The sequence below is a fragment of the Thamnophis sirtalis genome, unplaced genomic scaffold (assembly GCF_051295495.1).
Source record: "Thamnophis sirtalis isolate CommonGarterSnake01/CBP01778 unplaced genomic scaffold, rThaSir2_p1.2 scaffold_1, whole genome shotgun sequence".
Classification (NCBI taxonomy): domain Eukaryota; kingdom Metazoa; phylum Chordata; class Lepidosauria; order Squamata; family Natricidae; genus Thamnophis; species Thamnophis sirtalis.
In genome coordinates, this window is record NW_028261381.1 from 136,023,686 (window position 1) to 136,041,795 (window position 18,110).

The 18,110-nt window shown below is 44.7% G+C and overlaps 1 protein-coding gene across 1 annotated transcript in view; it reads right to left on the bottom strand.

The window, feature by feature from the left end:
• Nucleotides 1–954: 954 nt before the first annotated feature.
• LOC148049744 (cation channel sperm-associated auxiliary subunit beta-like) overlaps nucleotides 955–18,110 on the bottom strand; it is an 88,020-nt gene continuing 70,864 nt past the window's right edge. Inside the window, exons 22-27 of the mRNA XM_087704610.1 lie at nucleotides 17,526–17,636; nucleotides 11,278–11,388; nucleotides 8,549–8,687; nucleotides 5,864–5,964; nucleotides 3,742–3,816; nucleotides 955–1,548 (exon numbers count right to left, since the gene is read on the bottom strand). Coding sequence (XP_087560736.1) covers nucleotides 1,333–1,548; nucleotides 3,742–3,816; nucleotides 5,864–5,964; nucleotides 8,549–8,687; nucleotides 11,278–11,388; nucleotides 17,526–17,636 — 753 coding nt within the window. The 3' untranslated portion in view covers nucleotides 955–1,332. The remainder of the gene's footprint in view (nucleotides 1,549–3,741; nucleotides 3,817–5,863; nucleotides 5,965–8,548; nucleotides 8,688–11,277; nucleotides 11,389–17,525; nucleotides 17,637–18,110) is intronic.

Here is an 18,110-nt window from a genome sequence, read left to right on the forward strand (position 1 = left end):
TTTAGGTGAGATAGATCCTATAATGATGTTATACGTATACCAGTTTTTACTGATTAGTTTTGGGTAATAATAAAAAAGAATCATTCCAGTGAGAAACTCACGTGATATACTGCATGTTAGGCTAAATGGAGCCCAGTGAAAAATAAACTTATTTGGGGGAAATCCTAAGCTTTGCATTATATCCATAGGTCAATCAAACTGTAATGCTTCCTTTTTAGCTGAATGACTACACCTCAATTCATGGATAGTTTGGGAATCACTTTGAAAGGAGGAAGCGAGAGGAATAGAACAAAGTATTGCATTGAATCCTTAAAGAGGAATATTGTTATACTCCTAATTTTTATTTCTGATTCCATTTTATATCATACATCTTTTTCTCATGCTGTATGGCAATAAACCAACCATATTAATCTGTGGGGACATTATTTTGAAAAATAATATTTTGAATCTTTGCCCTTTGTTTCAAATTCCTGGAAGCATAAAGCACATATGTAACAGTAGTTAGTGGATTTTTTAAGCAATAGCAATAACACTTAGACCTATATACTGCTTCACAGTGCTTTTTACAGCTCTTCCTAAGTGGTTTTGAGGGTCAGCATATTGCTTCCAACAATCTGGGTTCTCTTTTTACTGACCTTGGAACTAGCTAGCAATACTACATTCTAACCACTGCACCATCATGGCTCTTTTTCTTTCTTTTTTGCTATATATACAGTACTTTTGTTTTCCTTTGAAATTATCTCTGAATAACTTCTTAAAATTTAAAAATGTTCAGTGTAATATATATTTTAATTTATATTTTATCAGCCTCATGATTAGGGAATTTCTCCCTACAGTAAAATACAGAATAATGCATTCATACTTTTGTTTAAATTTATTTGTTTTAATCTTGTTTGTTCTTAACTTTGTTTAGTTACTTTTTTTTTGCAATGTATTAACATAAATGACAATGCTTGCAATAACTGCTAGATTTGGCTTACAGAGCTTTTAATCAAGAAATAACTGGTACTTAATAAATACAGAGATAGAATAGGTATATATTTAATAACGCTTTTCTATGACATTTTAATTAGATTATTGTATACAGTTGAATGACATTTTCTGAACATTAGTCTACACTTTGGCAAAAATAAATGTATACATAACTGGCTTCTTCACTCAAAAGCTAGAAAGTTCATGGCAACAGCAGCTAGAATAATGTCATATTTAGAAATAAAAGAATATTCTTTTTGTTATCTAACAAGAAAAAAACTGTAACAAAACCCTTCAATTTTTGTGGGCCAAATTAAACCAAAATAGCCACATACTAGAACATTGTGGCATAATTGACAATTATGATTCGTTGCTTTCATAGGATGCTTCACTGGCAACTGACGTTTTTGATTCTACTTTGTTTCTGGGTTTCTTCCTTTTAAAAAAATTTGTTATCTGGATTTCATACATGTGCAGAAGAAAAGCTATAAAGAGAATGCCTCCTATTGAGACAGCTACAACTGTACTGATGAGATACTGTCCTGGAAAAGCCAGTGGTGAATCATCAACATAAATCTGCAATAAAAAGATATCCTGGTAAACTGAAAGTTCACACTGCTTTAAAAGTTGTATCTTGAGATAGATAACTTAAGTTTACATTAGTAAATGTACCTTTGAAGGCAAGTCTAGCATTGCAAGTTTAAATACGGATTTGAAAATTTATTACAATAAAGAAGCAGAAAGAGCAGCTAAATTTTCATTTTAGGACTATTCAAAGTTTTAAAATACAGTACAGGTACCGTGATCCTCAACTTATGACCAATTAGTGACAGTTCGATATTCTGATGGGCCTACCTGGGTAGTGGTGGTACTTATGACCTGAATTAGAAGATCCTGTAGTTGTATCTCCTGTGGTCACCTGACCACACTCTATGGCAATTTGCAATGTTCTGTGGTCACATGAACACATTTTGTAACCTTTTTATAAAAGGTCATGTAACCAATCATTTTATACCCAGCAGAAATTACGATAGTGATGGACAAGTTCCATTACAGTTGTAACCTGAGCTTATATGTATATTATAAGAACTGAATAAATGGATTGATGAATATCAATAAATCAGTCAATCAGTGTCAAAGTCTTGTAATGTTATATTTGTATTACTTAATGGTATATTTGCTTAACTTGCTTAAGTTCTAGAAAGAGACAAGTAGGGGCTCAGACTTGTGGGACATCCATTATAGTTCTCAATGGAAATATGTCTATATGGAGGGAAGTATAAATTAGGATACCCCAAGGTTCTGTCCTAGGCCCAATGCTCTTCAACATCTCCATGAACAATTTAGATGAAGGAATAGAAAGGGAACTTATCAAATTTGCAGATGACACCAAACTACGGGAAATAGCCAAGATCTGAACACTGGGCTGTATTACAATTCAATGGTGAGAAAAGTACCGTAAGGTTTTATACTTGGGTAAGAAAAACCAAATGATAGGTATAGAATAGAGGGTACCTGGCTCAACAGTATAACTGTGAGAGGCATCTAGAAGTCCTAGTGGATAACCACTTAAATATGAGCCACCAGTGTGCTGCAGCTCAGCTGCCAAAAAAGCCACTGCAGTTCCTAGTCTGAATCAACAGAGGATTATTGCCACACGAACTATTAGTACTGCTATATACTGCCTTGGTAAGACCAGACTTGGAATACTGCATCCAGTTCTGGTCCCTGCAATATAAAATGATACTGAGACTCTAGAAAGTGAGTAGAGAAGAACAACAAAGATGATTAGGGGGCTGGAAGCTGAAACGTATCATGAATTGTTGTTGGGTATATCTAGTCTAACAAAGAGCAGGACTAAGGTAACATGATAGCAGTCTTCCAATATCTGAGAGGATGTCACAAAGAAGAGGGGAATGAACTAGAGGTGGGTTTCTACTGGTTTGGACCGGTTCGGCCGAATAGGTAGTAACTTGGCGGCCTGGGTCGCTGGAACCGACAGTGACCCAGGCCTGCCATGCCCCTGAACTGGTTCTCTCGGCAGCGCTTATAGCAGCGCCATCTTGCTTTTGACTTCTGCGCATGCGGAGAAGCATTTTTTAGTATTCCCTGAGCGAACCGGCAGCAGCAGCACCCGGAACCCACCCCTGGAGTGAACATATTCTCCAAAGCACCTGAGAGCAAGAAAAGAAGTAACAGAGGAAACTTATCAAAGAGAGAAGCAACTTAGAATGAAGGCAAAATTTCCTGGCAGTGAGTACAATTAATAAGTGGAACGACTTGCCTTTAGAAGCTGTGGATGCTCAGACACTGGGTTTTTAAAGAAGAGATTGGACAGGCATTTATATGGAATGGTACAGGGCCTCCTGGTTGAGCAGGACACCAACCTCCAAGGTCCCTTCCAATTCTGTTCTTCTGTATTCTGTGTATTTCTGTTACAACAATCTTTGAAGCAAGAAAGGTTCCACTTGCTACAAGGAAAGGAATAGAGAGTCTTCCTGTGCTCACGGCTCTTTTGCTATGTTGGGGGCTATGAAGACTGGATGCAGTGTTTGCATTCTATCAATATTCATTTGTAGAAATGTTACCACTCAGAAATTGTTGTGGGGAAACTTCAGACAATATCACTTAAATTTGTTGAAGATGGGATTGTTGTTGATTATATCTGTACTAAGTTACTGTATACAAATAATTTTGCCAATGTAATTATTCTATGTATTTGAGATTTGTTTCATATTCTTCTATATTTCAATACTGTGAAAAATATACCTGAAATTCATCAAATAAATTGCAATAGGAGACTCCAGGAATAGTGGATACTCTGAAATGGAAAAGTTCCGATCCCTGTTAAAAAGAAACATTAATTTTTATTAGTGCCTAATAATATTTCTTTTGCTACAAATACATTTTCTAACATTGCTTAATCTGCTAAAATTAATGTTATTTTGAAGGTCATCTTGAGGGGTATGAATTTAAATGTCTATGTGAATTTTCAGTCATCCAAGTCATGGTTGTCCCAAAGGGGCTTTTCCAAAAGGCAAATGGACTTTCTTGTTTTTTTTTTTCTTTGAAAACCCATTCTCCATCATTCAAAGAGAATTGAAGAAGCTTCTTGGATGAGAAGCAAAACATTTTCAAGGGAAAAAAAACCCCAAGAAAGTTCAACTGCCTTTTGGAAAAGCATCTCTGGCACCTGAATGGAAATGAATGGTTTTCTCTATTACTATTTTACTTTATTTGCAAAGTGGGATTTGCTGCCCTAAATAACTTGATTGGTTTTAGATAGGTGTCTTTATTTGGACAGATGGATATGGATTTAAATTAAGCTACGTTTATCCAAGGTGGCGCAGTGGTTAAATGCAGCACTGCAGGCTACTGCTAGATCAGCAGTTCAGCGGTTCAAATCTCACCGGCTCAGGGTTGACTCAGCCTTCCATCCTTCCGAAGTGGGTAAAATGAGGACCCAGATTGTTGGGGGCAATATGCTGACTCTCTGTAAACCGCTTAGAGAGGGCTGAAAGCCCTATGAAGCGGTATATAAGTCCACTGCTATTGCTATTGCTATTGCTATCATCTATTGTCTGTCTATCTAGGCCAGGGGTGAAATGTTACCCATTCAGGACGGTTCACAGAACTGGTAGTAAAAAAAATACTTTAAAAAGTTAAAAAAAAAAAAAAGAAGTTCCAACGATCGCACGTCGCACAGCTGATCTTCGGACCTTTTTTTTTTTTTTTTTTGCTTTTTAAGCATTTTTTTTACTACAGGTTCTCCAGAAATGCAGGGATGGGGGTGGGGGTCTGCTTTTGTTCCCAGCAGGCTTCCCTGAAGCCAGCTAGGCCAAAAATGGGGGGGGGGTGCTGAGGAAGAAAGAAAGGAAGAAAGAAAGAAAAGCAAAGAAGAAGGGAGAAGGAAAGAAAAAGAAAGAAAGAGAGGGAGGGAGGGAGGGAGGGAAAAAGGAGCTGAAAGAAGAACTACAAACCTGGCACTAGACGCAGCTTCAGAGGATAATCCAGGGCTGGAAGGGACCAACCCTGCTCCAGCAGAACATTGTTAAAGTGAGTTTCTGTCTTTTGATGCTCCAGTTACAAGACTACATAACCACGCCCACCCAGTCACATGATCCCACCACGCCACAAGCCACACTCACAGAACGGTTAGTAAGAAAAATTAGATTTCACCACTGATCTAGCCAATTCTGCCTTTCTCTGAATATTCATGAATATGAATATCATGGTGCAGTTTTTTCTTTGCATTTGGAAACAGCTAAAATTAGAGAACAATCTGAAAATATTCATCCTGAATTATTTAATGCAATGTGTATACTAACTAATTGTAGTTTATTCAACAAATCATAGATAGCAAAATCATGCAATTTTAACAAATCTGATTATCTAATTTAAGATATACCAGTAGGGTAGTAATTAACATTAGGATGGAAAAATTCTCCCTTTGGTATGAAAACAAAGATTTTCTCTCTAGAGTTAAGATTGCCAATTGTTTGATTGGTCGTTTTGACCAAAATCATGACCAAGGAAGAAAGCTTTAACCTATCTGTGTCTTGTGATGCCAATGGCATTCACATTTCTCCCAGACTGTCAGTATTAAAGTATTTTCAACCTGCTTGACTTGCTGGATTTTCTTTGTGTCAGGCAGATCTTTGAGATCCATGGAGGGAGGGGGGTTTACAAATGTAGTTTCTATTTGGTCTGCAAAAACCTGGATGGTAGCTACTTGACATGTACCACCTCACTGCTCTCTAATGATCATTCAGAATTTTGGAGCCAAGGTATGGTATTCCTAAAACAGGGTAGGATTCAAAATATGGTGTGCCAGATTGTTGCAACACTTTTGGCCTTTCTATTCAAAATACGTATTTTATCAGAAGCTTACAGTTATTGATATAGTTAGTCCATCTGGATTATACAACTTGCTTTTGATCTTCTTCTCCAAGTATATCCTTAGTTTCATCAAACTTAACGTTTCATTGGTACCTGAAAAAATATTTAAAATAATTTTTGAGTTATAGTTCTACACATTGTCTGACTATACATTCCAGTAATAAATTAATCTTACATAATGGGTGATTAGCCAATGCTTTGAATAAAGTTATCCTTTAGTAAAAACTAAAAAGTTAGATTAGAAATCAGAAATGGAGATCTATCTGTAGCAGATTTTTTGTTATGATGATAAGTTATGATGAAAGGGCAAACTTAAAACTTGGTAAAGCAAAGTATCATCAAAACTCTTTATCATGAGTGTTTGGGTAGAAACTTCAAGAATAGTGAAAATGAAAGTAGACAGATCTGGAAAACAATATTTTTCATTTTAAATTATTGTAGGTTTGGCAAGGAAGAGAGCATTAAATTGTTGGATGAAATGTCCTTGTGGGTTCAGTTCCAAGTGGGGGAAAAGACACTGGAAACATGGAGGCTGCTTGGAAAGATGGTTTAATAGTGGACAGGATCACATGGCTTGAGCTCCTGAACAGAAAAGGGAGACCACATGCTTCCAGATGTTGGGTGAAGAAGTGAAGAGGTGGGAAAAGGGCTTTGTTGATAGTTTTTAATACTCTGTTTGGCCCAGTGGCGGGTTTCAATTTTTTTAGAACCTCTTCTGTAGGTGTGGAAGTGGCTTGGTGGTCATGTGACCGAGTGGGAGTGGATTGGCAGTCATGTGACTGGGTGGGCGTGGCCAACTTGTAAAATGTGGTGAAACTCACTTAACAACGCTCTTGCTTAGCAACCAAAATGTTGGCTCAGAAACTTTGGCATTGAAGTGTGCAAGTCTTAAAGCTGTCAAGTTACAAGACCTTTGCACCCCTAACCCTTTAGAAAAAAAAAACCAGGGGTGTTCAAACTTGACAGCTTTAAGACTTGTGGACTTAACTCCCAGAATTCCACCTCCAGTCATGTTGGCTTAGGAACTCTGGCATTGAAGTGTGCAAGTCTTAAAGCTGTCAAGTTACAAGACCCTTGCACCCCTAACCCTTTAGAAAAAAAACGCAGGGGTGTTCAAAACTTGACAGCTTTAAGACTTGTGGACTTCAACTCCCATAATTCCTCAACTAGCATTGCTGGTTGGGGAATTCTGGGAGTTGAAGTCTGCACATCTCAAAGTTGCTCTAGAGGTAGCCACTTTAACTGTGAATGTTTGGAGATGGGAGGGATTAGGAGGGATAATTCTTCTGCTATCCCCTCCATCTACTCTTACAAAATCCTCCAGGTTAAGATAACCTTTGTTGTCATGTCTTTATGGTGAGCACACTGGCTGGCATCTATTAAAAATGAAATGGTGTTGTTTGCTCTCAAGAGAAAGTATACATCTACTTTGAAAGAGCCAAAGCCAAGGTAATTTCCACGTTGCTTAAGAGCAGTGGTGGGTTTCAATTTTTTTTAGAACCTCTTCTGTAGGTGTGGCCTGCTTTGTGGGAGTGGCTTGCTGGCCATGTGACCAGGTGGGGGTGGCTTATAGTTTATAGTTGTTTATAGTTTATAGTTTATTAGCCAGCCATGTGACTGGTTGGGCATGGCCAACTTGTAAAATATGGTGAAACTCATTTAACAACGCTCTTGCTTAGCAACTAAAATGTTGGCTCAGAAAGTCTGGCATTTGAAGCACACAAATCTTAAGCTGTCAAGTTACAAGACCCTTGCACCCCTAACCCTTTAGAAAAAAAATACCCCAGGGGTGTTCAAATCTGACAGCTTTAAGACTTGTGGACTTCAACTCCCAGAATTCCTCCTCTCGCTCTTCTTCTTCATGATGTGCAGACGGGCGGAGGGAGCTTAAGAGTGAACACACTAATTGTGGAGCCTAACAAAAGAAGCCACGCACGCAGGTAAACAAGAAGGAGCAAGGGGGTGCCGTAAAGATAGGTAATCGACTCTTTCGGTTGACCCTCGTCATTCACACATCCATGCAGCCTGCAGTCACTTCCAGGACGCTATGCCCAAGTGAGCCAGAAGGAAAAGCCGCACCTACCCCCAGGCGGGGGAAGCGAGCAGCTACAAGATGGGGTAGATGAGGAGGTGGGGCTGGTTCCACCAGTGGAACCGGTTCTAAACGACATGCTAGATTTGTGGAACTTCTTCTAGCGAACCAGTTAGTAAAGGCAGGAACCCACCCCTGATTTGGCCCATCTCTCTGTCTCCTGTTTCTGTGTAAGAATGGATTCTGATTGGTTGTCAGACTCTCAGGGGTCTTAGCTAACTTTGTAGATTGTGTGTCTTTTTGAGTCCAAAACTTGGTTGAGTTCCCATATGCCATGTGGTGAGTTTCCGTAGAAAACTAATCCTATCTTTGTTACGTAGAGTAGACTAGCCCAGGCTTTAATAGCTCATTGACAAAAGTGGGGGACGAAGCTGCAGGGAGCTACTTTGTCTTTAAAAACATGTTTCTCCCTTTTTGCATCCAGGGAAATATAATATTCTGCCTTTTCAATATTTCTCAGGATATTTCATTTTCCTAGGGGAGGGGGTGGGTGCTAACTTCCTATAAAAGCACATGGCAACACAAACATTTTGAACAGAATTTCTCAGGAAGATTCCTTCTGAACCCCAGCAGTCTGCGTCTTACCTGAAATTATCCAGTTTGTTCTATTGTTTACTTCGGTTATGGTGACAAAATAAGGAGATGTCAGATTAACAAAATGACCGTCATCCTCCACAACAAAATAGAGAGGAAGCTTTTCTACTGGAAATTTCATCCGCAGCGCCTAAAGACAAATGCACCATTGAGACAGAGATGTTAAAATCATTTTATATATTCTTACCAATGTAAGTGCACGGTTTCAAATGAGATAGCATTCAGACAACATAGGGTCTACAAAAACCTATGTAAAGTTGCCTACTTCAAGTCAAGGGTCAGTGGGACTTTTGTTTTGAGAATATCTTTTTCATTTGAAAGTTAAGAAGTTAGAGAAACTGACTTAAGAAGAGATACTTTGTGTATTATTTTGCATCTTCCTCTCCCATTCACAGAGGAATGGGCAGGAGAGGAATGGGCAATTAATTTTCCCAGGGGGCCATTTGAGAAACTGGGATTGTTGTGGAGGACCAAACCAATAACTCCTGGCTGCACTCTCCCCACTCACCCAGGAAGCGATACTTCAACCCAGGCAACAGTGGGTGGCTGAGCCCAAGCCCCTCACGCGATGACCACTGCCACCAGGACCACCACTTCATTCCTTAGGCCCTTCCAGGTGAGGGGTGAGGGCTGCACAGGTGTTGTGTTCCACTGTTCTGTGACTGCCAGCTGACTACAGTGACTGTGCAAGAGCTGGACTCGACTCACCTCCCCCCCCCCCCATGTGGCATGGTTATTTACATTTGATTTTTAATTACTGATTAACCTTACATGAGCCGGACAGGGACAGCCAAAGGGCTGGATGTAGCCTGGGGGCTGTAAAATGCCCAGGTCGGTTCTAGACGTCAATAGTCACTCCGTAATCAGATCTTCAGACAGGACTCCCAGTGATTCCCTTTCTATCCCTTCATCTAAATCATTGATGAAGATGTTGAAGAGTACTGGCCTACAACAGAGCCTTGGGGTACCCCACTGCATACTTACCTCCATGTAGATCCAATTCAGTTGTGAATCCAACTGATGGCGATGCTGTCTAACCCACATTTTTCTATTTTATCAAGTAGTAGGTTATGGTCTACTTTATCAAACATCTTGCTGAAGTCCAGGTAAACTATATCCTCAGTATTTTGCTGGCCCACTAATTTTGTCAGTTTGTGAAAGAATGCAGTAAGATTTATCTGGCATAATCTGAGATGATCTGTTATTAACAAACCCATGTTCGCTTCTGGTTAGGATTTTGCTTGCCTCTAGGGGGTGTTTGCAGATTCATTGCTTGATAATCTTTTCCAGAATCTTCTCAGGTATTGATGTATGACTGATAGGTCTGTAATATCCTGGATCCATTTTCCCCCTTCCTTTTTTGAAGATGGGAATTACAACAGCTGTTTTGCACTCATCTAATGGTTCCCTGGTGCGTCAGGATCTTTGAAAGATACGGTTCAGTGGTTTTGCTATCACATCTGCCAGTTCCTTCAGAACCTTGAGATGTAATCCATCTGGTCCTGGTGATGTGAACTCATCTAGACTGGATATGTGTTCCCTTATCATTTTCTTGCTTATTTTGTCTTCCATTCCTAATCTGTGTTAAGCATTTCTGCTTTCTCTCTGCTGCTTGTCACCTTCTTACTATTTTCTCCTATTAATGGATCAATTCCTAGACTTTTTTCATGCTTTGTACATGTTGAGAGAAACTTTTTGTTATTTTTGACATTTGTCGCAAGTCTTAGCTCCTTTTGAGCCTCAGATTTCCTGACCATCTTTGCAGGTTTTGGTTATTTGTTGATATTTTGCCTTAATTATGTGCCCTTTCCCCACTTTTTATGCTTGTCCTTTTTGCCATTCAGTTTATCAGAGAGGTCTTTGTGCAGCCACACTGGTTTCTTTTGAGTTCTCTTATTTTTCTTCCTCATTGGTATTCTGCTAGACTGGGCTTTTATAAGCTCACTTTTAAAGTTTCCCAAGCTTCTTGGGTTGTTTTCCCTTGAGATTTCTCATCCATGGAGTCCTTCCCAAGTTCTCTCTAAATTTATTTAAATAAGCTTTCTTAAAGTCCAAGACTCTAGTCCCCCCCCCCCTTATTCCTTGTGCTTGCATAATGTTGAATCCCAATATGGCATCCTCACTCCCTCCAAGGTTCTTGTAACTTCAATGCCTTCTATAATTTCATTTCTGTTAGTGAGAATTAAGTCCTGGTTGGAGAGTTGAAGTCCACAAGTCTGAAAGGTGCCAAGTTGGGAAACCCCTGCTCTAGTTCCCATCTCTACCTTTGGGAGACAAAGCTGTCTGCTAGATTTGTCAAGTTTGTCATTTCAAGGAAGGCATGTTTGCATATTAAACTTTCTGGGTATTAAAAGAAGAGAATATTTGTAGCTCAGGGTTAAACTGTGGGATTCTTGGCGTATCTAGTTTAGTAATGAAACATTTGCAAGAAAACAACCAAGCTCAGAGAGTATTAAGGATGCACACTACCTGTGTAGAGACTTCTTGATCCATATTGGGTGGTAAAAAAATAGTTGAACATTCCATTTTTGGAATTCTTTTCTTAGAGAGGTGTGCTATGTCATATTTAATTATTGCTAATTAAATATGACATAGATGATTATATTCGTTTCTGAATGTTACTGTGTCTTTGTAAACCCAGTCCCTATCTCCCAAAATTATTTCTAGAATGAAGCCCTTTCCAGACACATTAATTTAAGTAGGCGGCAGTTAAAGCTTACCTTCTCTTTACAGTCAGAAAAGGCAACAGAAAATGACAGCTTCATATTATCAGTACACATGCACGCGGCTCGGCTTGATTTGTTAGCACACTGTTTGTACTTTCCAGAGGCCTGTGGAAAAGATATCCATTGATCTAAGACTGAACAGTGATCTGGTTTTTAAGTCAGTGACATTTTTTGACTATCATTGGTTCACGTAGGCTCCTAAACAGTAGAGTAGGGATGGAAAGGGATTTGCAACTGCTTTTCATTCTTATAAGTGACTTGTAATTTATGAATACACTTGTATATTAACATTGTACATGAAAATGGCAGTTGGACTTACCTGAACTGCATGTTTAGAAGAAAGGTGTTGGAGGAGTAACCAATGGGTATTAACCGAGCCCTCTTGCCTAAGAGACTGAGGTAATCTTTTGAGGCCACACCTACGGTCCTCCTCTGACCTCCCCAGATTAACCGATGGATCGTAGCAGAGCACCTGAAAGGAAGGACAGACAAGAACAGCACAACACATATCCTTCCTAACTGCTATAGCTGACCCTGGACTCACTCAGGCCCCCTAGATGCCAGGCAGCCTAACAATGGGGGGGGGGAAGTGACTCCTCCCATACCTTTCTTCTAAACATGCAGTTCAGGTAAGTCCAATTGCCAGTTTCCGAAGTGAAGGTGTGGGAGGAGTAACCAATGGGACATACCAAAGCTAGATGTCCTGGGAGGGATTAGATGGGCCTGAGCCCCCCGGAGAGTCCAGGACTCCCTGCAATACCCTCCTGCCAAAGGCAGCCTCCGTGGAGGCGGAGGCGTCTAGCCGGTAATGCCTAATGAAAGGCGAGGGAGAAGACCAGGGAGCAGCCTGGCATATCTCCTCTATGAGTGCCTGGGTGGACCAGGCTGCTGAGGTGGCCTCACTTCTGGTGGAGTGCGCTGTGATGCCCTCTGGGACCTGAAGTCCCTGTGCCCTGTAGGCCTGAGAAATGGCCGCTCTAATCCACCTGCTGATGGTGGCTGGAGAGACCTTGGCTCCCCGGGTGGATGGCTGGTAGGACATGAAAAGGGCCTCCGAACGCCTAAAGGGAGCCGTGCGCTTCAGGTAGATGCGTAAGGCTCTTCTGACGTCTAATTTGTGCCAGGATCTCTCCCTCTCCCCGGAGGGTTGGGGACAGAAATCCGGCAGAACTATTTCTAGGGCCCTGTGAAATGGGAAGTTGACCTTGGGCATCAACGCGGGGTCCAGTCTGAGGATGACCCGGTTCTCTAGAAAGGTGCAGAGATCCGCCCTGCTGGAGAGAGCGTTGATCTCAGACACTCTCCTGGCTGAGGTGATGGCAACCAGGAAAATGACCTTAAGGGTCAGAAACTGCAGGGAAACCTCCCTCAATGGTTCAAACGGTGCCTCCGTCAAGGCCTGGAGGACCGTGGGGAGGTCCCATGTGGGGAATCGATGGACCACTGAGGGTTTCAGATTCGCCGCCCCCTTGAGGAAACGCCTTAGTACCTGATGTTGGGACAAGGGGGGAGCGTTTACCCCCCCAGAACTGTAGAGAGGGCGGACACCTGTCTTCTAAGGGTGCTAGTGGCCAGACCTTTCTCGTGTCCCTCCTGGAGGAAGTCCAGAACCTGTGGGACAGAGGCCGAAGCTGGGCGGAGACCCTTAGCTCGGCACCAGTCCGTGAAGGCCACCCAGGTGGTGTTGTAAATGCGAGTGGTGGACTGTCTCCTGGACGCCTCCACTGTCCTGATGATGTTCTCGGAATAATAGGCCTCTCTCAGCTGTTCCCACTCAATTGCCAGATGGTCAGATGAAGCCACTCTGGATCCGGATGCTCCAGGGTCCCCTGGTTCAGGGACACCTCTCCCGCTGGGATCCTCCAGTGAGGAGCTGGGGACAGATTCACCAGGTCTGCCAGCCAGGGGCCACCAGGATTACCTCCGCTCCCTCTGCCACACCCTCCTCAGGACCCCGGGGATGAGGGGAAGGGGAGGAAATGCATAGAGAAGACCTGGTGGCCATCTGCATTGAAGGGCGTCTGTGTCCATGGCTCCCCTGGTTGGAAGCCTCGATATGAAATCTGGCAGCTGGGCGTTGTGAGGGGTCACTAAGAGATCCACCGTCGGATGTCCGAACCTCTCGCAGATCTGTCGGAAGATTGAGGGGTAAAGCTGCCACTCCCCGTTGTCGACTGTCTCTCTGCTGAGCCAATCTGCCTGTTGGTTCTCTGTTCCGGAGATGTGCTCTGCTTTGATGGATTGCAGGTGTCTCTCTGCCCAGTTCCCCAGTCGCAGGGCCTCGTCGCAAAATGCCTCGGAATGGGTGCTGCCCTGTCTGTTCACATGGGCCTTGGCCGCCACAATGTCCATCAGGACTAGGACGTGATGTCCAGTCACCATGTTCTTGAAGTGATGAAGGGCCAGTGGACGGCCCTGAGCTCCAACCAGTTGATGTTGTTGTGCAGGTCTGTTGGAGTCCAGCAGCCCTGGGTGATCTGGTTCTCCAGGTGGGGCCCCCAGCCGAAGAGACTTGTGTCTGTGGTGAGGATCCTTCTTGCCGGTTCCCTGAAGAGGCATCCCCTGCTCAAGGCTGGGGACAGCCACCAACGAAACGATAGCAGCACCTGGGGTGGCACCCGAATCCTGAAGCTGGCGTCGCTCGTCCCGGCTCTCTGGTGAGGGAGTAGGAACCACTGGAGCTCCCTGGCATGTAGTTGAGCCCACGGCACGATCCCTATGCATGAGATGAATTTCCCCAGGAGCCTGGAAAGAAGAACTATAGGGACAGAGCGTAACATCCAAACTTCATGGACCATTTTAACAATGCAGTCCTTGCGATCTTGGGACAGGAAGACCTCCCCAGCCACTGAATCTATAATGGACCCTAGGTGCTGGAGCCTGGTGGATGGGACCAGGTGGCTCTTCTCCAGATTAATGGAGAATCCCAGGGCCCTAAGAGTGTCAATGGTGGTCCCCAAGTCCTGATTGGCAGACTCTGGAGACTTAGCTAGGATGAGGCTGTCGTCCAAATAACAGAACAAACGGACTGGCAGGGAGCGCAGGTGACCTGCGGCTGCAGCTAGCACCTTGGTGAATATCCTGGAGGCTGAGGCCAGACCAAAGGGAAGAGCCCTGTATTGAAAGTAGTTGCCCTCGTGAAAAAATCTAAGGAATTTGTGGTGTTCCGGGGCGATTCTGATGTGCAGGTATGCCTCTGTGAGATCAATAGAGGCTAGGAAATTGCCCGGACGGATGCCCTCCAGGATGGACTTTAGGGAGGCCATTTTGAACTTGCGGTAGACCACCCTGGAACTGAGGAGTTTAAGATCCAGGATGGCTCTCCACCCCCCCGAACTCTTGGGGACTAGGAAAAGGTCAGAGTAGAAGCCGGAGCCCTTCTCCCCCTCTGGGACTCTTTCAATGGCCCTGATGTCTAGCAGATGCTTGATGGCCTTGGCCTTAAGGGCCCGTTTGGTCTGATCCATGGAGGAGGTGAAGGTGCGGAACCTACTAGTGAGGAGAGAGCGAAACTCTAGCTGCAGCCCGAGCCTTACAGTCTGGAGAACCCACTCATCCGAGGTGACATGGTCCCAAGCATCCGCAAACAGGGAGAGGCGACCGCCAATGGGGTGATCCGGGGTCGGATCACTTGAACCTGCGGAAGGGGCGACCACCTCCTCCTCCTCGAAAGGGCCGCTTGCCTTGCTGCTGGCCTCCGAACCTGTCTCTATGGAATTGCCTATCCCCTGCCTGTGGAACCTGGGGTTCTGGTACCTCTGGTTCTGGTTCTCCACGTCAGGCGGCCTGTACGAGGTTCTCCTGGGATATGGCGCATGTTGGAAGTCTGAGCATCTAGTTGTCATTGGAAAGACCTTCCGCTTGTTCTTATCCTCCACCAGGATAGGATCCAGCGCAGTTCCAAACAGCTTCTCACTGGTGTAGTCTGCTCCTGTTAGGTGCCACTTCATCCGGGACTTTGCCTGCCAATGGCGTAACCACAGCAGGCGCCTGGATGCCACTGAGGATGACATTGCCCGGGACGCATACTTAACTGCATCCAGAGTGGCGTCTGCTGAGAACTGCGTTTCTGCCAGGATCTTGGAGATGTCCTGTAGCAAACAAACCTCTGAGGCCAGAGTCCTGTCCCTCAGCTGCTCCAACCACAGCACCGTGGACCTGTTGAAAAAAGAAGCTGAAGCGGCCACCCTAATGGCCCAAGTTATAGCCTGGAATGTCTTGCGCAGCACTATGTCCGCCTTCTTGTCCTCTGCCTTGAGGCAATTGGCGGTGTCTCCTGTGACTACTGCTGACTCTGAGGCTAGGGTGGCCACCGGATTGTCCACCTCAGGTACCTGGAGAGCTTGAGCAAAGGTCTGGTTAAGGTTATAGAATTTCCTCTTATTTCCCCCTGGAGTGGGAAAGGACCCTGGCTTCACCTACTGGGACTTGAGCACCTCTAGAAACATCTCTGGCGTGGGAATCTCCTCCTTAGGCACGGTAGGTCTATGGAATGCCCCCTTCTTTTTACTCTTATCAGCGCCAGTCATTTCAGCCACCAGCTTAGGATCTGGGGGGGGGGTCTAGATCAGCTGTGGCACTTGCCTTGCAGAGCAAGGAGCTAAATAAGGAGGGGGGGAAGGCCCGCGACGGTGGATTTGTACTCTGCCTGGGGCTCTTCATCCTCAGAGAACCCCACCTCCTTCAACTCTCCCTCCTCCAAGTCGGAAGCCTCGCTAGCAGTGGAGGGGGAGGGAGACCTGGCTTCTCTGGCAGCCAATGTGCTGGGGCGCTGCTGATGGCCCCTGGAAGGTTCCTGGGGGTCCCTGCTCCTGGAGCCCTGTGGCTGCTGGTTTAACCCAGAAGCCATCACTTGAGCTAAGGCCCTAGCTAGCATGTCCTGAAAGCTATTGGTGAGCTCAGGTAAGGCAGGCTGGAGCTCTGGAGGCTAGGAATATTCCCTGGGACCAGGGGATAGAGGAGCCAAGCGAGGCCTGGCTTGACTGGGAGCCCTGCGCCCAAATGGATCCGCCCTCGATTCCGCTGGAGGTCCAGGTGAAAGGGGGGGGGGCGATAGGGAACTGTGCCCTCTACCTGAGCCCCTTGGGGAACCAGGGGATGCTGCCAGGGCCGCATTCCGGATGGGAGGCCTGTGGGGAGATCGGGACCTGGAGTGGGAATGGATGATGGTAGCCCTGAATCTTCTGGCCGAGGCCCTGGTCGTCCTGGCCTCCTTCCTAGGAGCCGCCTTCTTAGGGACCCTGGCTTTGTCCCTCCTTGCTGGAGATCTCCCCCTGGGAACTGGGGAGACTCCCCCAGAGGTCCCCTCATCTGGATCCGCACCCCCTGGGGCTCTGGGCCTGGCATCCCTGTTCCTAGCCGCCTCCGCCATTTACTCACGGTTATTTGGGTGCCACCAACCTCCTCTTTGCTCAGGCAGCCTTTAAAGGTGGGGGTGGATTCACTCTTCTGACTCTGAATCCGCCTTGTTCCTTCTTCTGCCACTGGTTTGCGACCTGGATTGCCGGCAGGCACCGCTCTGGAGTACTCCCCGGATCACCGATGGAGTAGATCCTGGATGAAGCCTCTTCCGGCTTCGCTGGTGCTTCCTGAGCGCTTTTGGCATGCGTAAGAGAACGCCAATCACGCGCTCGCCCACGTGCTCTTTAAGATGGTGGCGGCAAGATGGCGACCGCTGACCTGCGGTCCGAGCCTCCTCCTGGAGCTGGGGCGCGTTGGGGCGGTCTCCAAGGGATCCCCGGGCCTCACAGGTCTTCGTTGGCCCCCTCAGAAGCCACACGGTCGCTGCTGATGCCCCCGCGGTGCAGAGGCTTCCTCCCCTTTAACGCGACCGTCCGGTTGCTCGGTGCGCGCGCACACCCTGGCAAGCAGCGAGGCTTGATCCAGCAGCACTGAGCACGGCAGAGGAGAGGTGGATAGAAGCAGCTGTAAGTAAAATCCTGTAGATAAGTAATCCTGTAAGAAAATACTCCTGAGTCTTCGAAGTGAAGGGAGAGTCAGAGAAACGCTCCTTTCAGGCTGGAGACTGAGGTTAATCTGGGGAGGTCAGAGGAGGACCGTAGGTGTGGCCTCAAAAGATTACCTCAGTCTCCTAGGCAAGAGGGCTGGGTTAATACCCATTGGTTACTTCTCCCACACCTTCACTTCAGAAACAAAGCATAGCAGCAAGGTATTTAAAGTTTATTTAAGTCTTAAAAACCATGGCATTCAAAGGACAAAAATGATTAATAACCAAAACTTACTTTTGATCCTTCAAAATAATCTCTCAATCTAGGTTTGCTTGGATCTGCATTATAAATATTATCTGTGAGTGGAACAGCAATTCCCTTTGCAGATGGTGGTCTATAGTTCACCTATATCAACAATAACAACAAAAACTATTGAGGAATACAAAGTGTACTTCAGCATCCTTTTTCTAATTCAAACGCCTACTTATTAGTATTATTGATTCCTATGAAATTACGCTACCCTGATTCCACTGAAAGTGGTCTTTAAAAATTGTGCTAGAAATTGCAGTCTTCAATATAATTTACATAATCAAATATGCATGTGTAGGAGATTTCCCCATCCCAAAAAATATTAGCCAGCTAGTTGTTACTCATGTCTGTAACTATGACAAAGTGTTGTAAACTCTTAGAGACACACGAATATAGTAATTTCCTCAAAAGCAAAGTGATGAGGTCAACAAACTCACAAACTTCAGATAAAGAATAGTGAAAGATATAAGGGATAGATGGCCACGGTGTTACTACTAAACACACAGGTTGTTTTACTTACTAGACTATTGAAAGCAATCTAGTTCATAGAAGGCAAATGGATTATCTTCA